The sequence below is a fragment of the Pteropus vampyrus genome, unplaced genomic scaffold, assembly GCF_000151845.1.
Source record: "Pteropus vampyrus isolate Shadow unplaced genomic scaffold, Pvam_2.0 Scaffold252, whole genome shotgun sequence".
NCBI lineage: Eukaryota > Metazoa > Chordata > Mammalia > Chiroptera > Pteropodidae > Pteropus > Pteropus vampyrus.
Genome location: NW_011889033.1, coordinates 379,013 through 383,608, shown reverse-complemented (window position 1 = coordinate 383,608; position 4,596 = coordinate 379,013). Strand labels below are relative to the sequence as shown.

The following is a 4,596-nucleotide window of genomic DNA, read 5'->3' as shown; positions in this document are numbered from 1 at the left end:
TCATTCACACTCTGAGTGCAGACACCTTGTGTGTCTCCAGGCAAGAAGAGGACAGTGCCGAGTGACATCGGTGTTGCGCGGAGCAGTCTTTGGGAAGGTCTCCTGCTGTGGAGGCAGCCAGGGCCCCATTGTGGCTCTCCTGGGCTTTATGGGCTGCTGTATTAATTTTCTAGGCAGCCGTAACAAAGTATCACAAAGTTGATGGCTTAAAATAACGAAATTTATCCTCTCCCCGTTCTGGAGACCAGATGTTCAAAGTCAAGGTATCGACAGAGCCGCGCTCTCTCCGGAGCTGTAGGGAGGGGCCTTCCTTGCCTCCTCCGGGCTCCAGTCACGGCCACCAATCTCGCCTTGGCTTCCAGACGCCCCCTCCCTCGTCACATGGCGTTTTCTCCTCTGTGGCTCTCTGTGTCCTCACACGGCTTTCTTTTAAGGACACTAGTCATTCGGTTTAGGGCCCACCCGACTCCACCGTGACATCATCTTAACCAGCTGCAGCTACAACGACCCTGTTTCCAGATAAGACCGTATTTATTCACCAGTTCCGGGGGTGGGAGCGGGGCAGGACGTCAACATATGTTTCGGAGAGAAGGGCACAATACAGTCTACGGCCGCCCTGCCCTCCAGAAAAATAGTTTAAAATTGTATTTTATAACTGTGTTCGTATGAAGAGGAATATAACTTTCAATACTAAATGTTCATTTTTCCCCCCGCTTATTTTAAAAGAAATTAAAACGTCTTTGTAGGTCGTAAAGGTGTCGCAGGCCCAGGCTGAGTCTAATACCTGAGATGCGTGTGCGCACGCCGGGTCCACACAAGGGGCGGGCTCTGCGCAGGTGTGCGGTACTCACCACATTCAGGCGGCTCCCAGGATGCGTGTTACAGAGCGTGGGCGATTCCGTGGCCCTTGGCGTTTATCCTTAGAGACTAAGCAGCTTTGCACGATGCTGTTAATTCCCTCCTCCCCCCTTCACGCTTAATTAGGCCTAAGGAGCATTCGAGAGATCAGGAAGCCAAGCTCATGATTTTCCATCTATATTCCATTCTAGCGACTCTTTTATGTTGGATTTCACGGCTTAAAATTGAGAAAACATCATCTGCCAGGCTCCCGTTGGCACAGCCACCTGTACACTTATGGTCACTCCCTCCTCTTAGCCGGTCCCCAGCCCCAGGCATCCGTGGTCCCATTTAGATCAGTCTCTGCTCATCATCGCTCCTTTGTCCTGGCTCCCTGGATGATGCTCCATCATTGACGGTCACCTCTCTGTGCCCTTTGACAGAATGGACACCTGCAGCAGTGTTTGGAGACGGTGCGGAAGGAATTCATCATATTCAATAGAGAGAAGTAAGTCCAGCCGGGCAGAGGCCTTCAAACCACAGGTCTCCTGGGGAGAACCGCGGTCTCTGCCCCCGCCAAGGGAAGCCGGCCGCGACACTGGAAGGCGACCCCGTGTTCAAATCCTGCCTCCGCTGTGTGTCTGTCTGAGTGAAGCGTGAACTCTGCTCTCGGCCTGAGGGTCTTAGTGTGAAGTGGGGCAGGCGGGCAGGACCAGAGTTGGCACGGGAAGGCTGGCATGGAGAGGCAGGGCTGCAGGTGGCTAAGCGCCCAACCTCAGGAGCGAAACTGCCTGCAGTCACGTCCTGCCTCTGCCAGGGCCCGGTTGGCCGTAGGCAGGTGGTTTGCCTTCTGTGAGCCTCCCGTCCAGCCTGGGTGAAGGGGAAATCACTGTCTCGCAAGGACAAGGCCGTGGGCACAGTGCCTGGCTCGGGAGGAGCTCTCGTGAATGCGAGCACTGCTGGGCTGGCTGCATGCCAGGGGCTCAGGGCTGCACCTGTGGGGCCGGTCAGCAAAGGTAGCAGAGGGCCCTGGCCCGGTCCCATTCATGTCGCTGTCTCGTTCGCCGTGACTGCTTAGTCGCATCTGGGGCTCGGGCAGGGGTGGGCTCTCGGGGTGGGAGCCAGGACGGACAGCAAAGCAGCCCATCCGAGCAGCACTGAACTAGACCTTGGGTTGGCAGAGCCCGGCCGCTGTGCCTCCCGCCCGCCAGGAGGGGCAGGGGCGTAGCTGTCGCGCCGACCCTGTGCGTACGTGCTGCAGGAGCGGGCAGCTCAGCTGGTGGCGCTCACCCCAGGCGCCAGGCTCAGCCTGAGTGCGCCACCCTGCTCAGTCCTGAAGGGCGAGGAGGGGACAGGCGTGGAACCCTGGTCGTGAGGACGATACACAGGGAAGCAAGCTGGCTTAGCAGACTCGGGGCCGGCCACTGGTTAGGAAGTTCGAATTCCCAGATCACGTGTGGAAGTAGCAGTAGAAGGAGGGGACAGATCCTTTGGGTCAGGCCCTTGGGCAGGCGGGCAGGACCCCATGCCCAGTGGGGCTGGGTGGCGGGGTGAAGGAAGCAGCAACCGTCAGTCACCCTGGCAGCCAGACTCACTCCAGGCGAGGGCAACAAGCCTCACCCCCGGATGAGTCTCCTGGTCCCTGCTCTGGCCAGCAGAGCAGGAATGGCCTCTGCCACTACAGCCTGTCAGAGTTGAGGAAGGGGGCGCTGACTTGGTGAGTGGCTTCCGAGGTCATCACAATGTCCCAGCGTCCGCCAGGAGGCTCCAGGTCCCCCAACCCCGCAGCCTGAGGAACCTCCACCCAAACCAACCTGGGCGCTGTCCATCATGGGCAGAGCTGGGCTCCAGGAAGCCTTGCCTCAGGCGCCCATCCGGTCAGGCGTGGACGGAGGGGTCCTCACAAAGGGAGCTCCTGAGAAGGCCATGCACAGTGAGGAGCCCCGGTGACAGCAGTCACATGTCACCGCGCTGCGGGCCAGAAGATGCTCCGGTATGGAATTTGAAGACTCCAGATATCTCCTTTGAAAAGAAAACGAAAGTGGGAAGCCGCTCCCTGTGTCACGTAGGGGTCGCATCTGGCTGTGTTCGCAGAAGCAGCCACGCAGGAGCTTCAGCCGGTCCGGGTTCTTCCTCACGCGGAACAGCAAACAGGTTCGGGGAACGCCGCAGGGTCGTCCAGCGTGCCGAGGACCCTTCGGGAGTTGTGGTCCTGGCTTTGGAGTTGGCCCTACAGAGAAGGGGACAGTCGTCTCAGACGGGAAGTCGAGGATGAGCATGGGCGAATGCACGAGGCCTGGAAGAAGGCCGTCACTCGGCGTGGGGTCACACGTCGGACCTGCTCTGCTGTCTCTGCCCACTTGGGCGCCCCAGGGGCCATGGGGGCTGATAGGCTCCCTGGCAGAGCAGGTGTGCTGGGAGCAGCACCTTTCCCCTAGCATCTCCCCACCCGCCATCCGAAGTGTCCAGGTGGAGGGCTTGGCCGTGTCCCACCGGGATGCTGTCTGACACCCCCCATGTCAGACCCCTTCCCTGCCCTCGATGTACACGGGGAGGGAGCCACAGTGCATCCACCACAGCCACCCCTGCTGCAGTTTCCATCTGCAGAAGTGCCTGTGAGAAGTCAATTCATGAGGCATTATGTCCCCTGGAAAGTTATGTTGAAGTTCTAGCCCCCTGGACCTCAGAATGCGACCTGATTTGGAAATAGGGTTTGATTTGGAGATCTGGTAAGATGAGGTCATACTGGCATAGGGGACTCTAAATCCAATACGACTGGTGTCCGTATAAGAAGAGACATGGACAGGGAGAAGGCCACGTGATGACGGAGGCAGGGGCGGCAGTGATGCGCGCCAAGGGTCGCCAGGTGCCACCAGCACCAGGGGAGCTGCACGGGACAGCTGCTCCCTCGGAGCCTCCAGAAGGAGCCCACCTGCCGGCACCTTGATTTAGACTCCTGGCCCCCAGAACTGAGAGACAGTAAAGTTTGGTTGTTGTAAGCCTATTCTGTCGGTGGTGGGGCTGCTTGTTTGCAGCTGCCCCAAGTATCCCACCCTCCTGAATCAGAGGCCGAGAGAATAGTCCCTGGGAATCTGCATTTTAACCGGTTCTTCAAGTCATTTCGGTGCCAAACAGCTGGAGAACTTCTGCAGGAGGCCCGCGTACCTAAACCCTGCATCCTCTAGTTGGTTCTGAGCCGAGCCATGAGCAGCACTGTCTAAACTGCAGCCTTTTTTCTCCGGGTCATTCACCTGCAAGTCTGAGCCCTCGATGGCTGAAGGATGCTCCCGACGGCCTCAAGCCTCCTGCACAGCAAACCTGCCTCCTGCACGAGCAAAGGGCGCTTCCTCGGCTAGCAGAATCTCTTGGGCAGAGAAGATGTTCCGCCTCCCCACATATATTAAGGAAGCTGTTATTGACCTCAAGTGCCAAGGAGCACACAGGCCGGGTACCAACTGTGTCAGCCCCAGTAGGAGATTTCATTCAGTCCTTTGACAGACATGCCATAATCCTGGACTGGGGCCTGGGGACACAGAAGTAGACCTAGCAGGACCTGTGTGCTCAGGATGCTCACAGCCTCGGGGTGGGATGCTGGGAGGCGGAGGTGTACGGGCTGCTGTGGGGACGTGCAGGAGATGGCCTGGGTCTGAATTCATGAGGTAAGCGTCGCCTCCAAGGTGATCTTCCCAGGAGCTGACGGAGTTTGGAAGCGGAACAGCCAGCGATGTGGAGTTTTTACTTGAGGAAACGCCATCTCCT

General features: G+C 58.3%; 1 protein-coding gene across 1 annotated transcript in view; it reads left to right on the top strand.

Annotated features, from left to right (window-relative positions):
* Nucleotides 1–4,596, top strand: part of STK32B (serine/threonine kinase 32B) — an 87,194-nt gene that overhangs the window by 78,627 nt on the left and 3,971 nt on the right. The window contains exon 10 of the mRNA XM_023520185.1: nt 1,281–1,345. Coding sequence (XP_023375953.1) covers nt 1,281–1,345 — 65 coding nt within the window. The remainder of the gene's footprint in view (nt 1–1,280; nt 1,346–4,596) is intronic.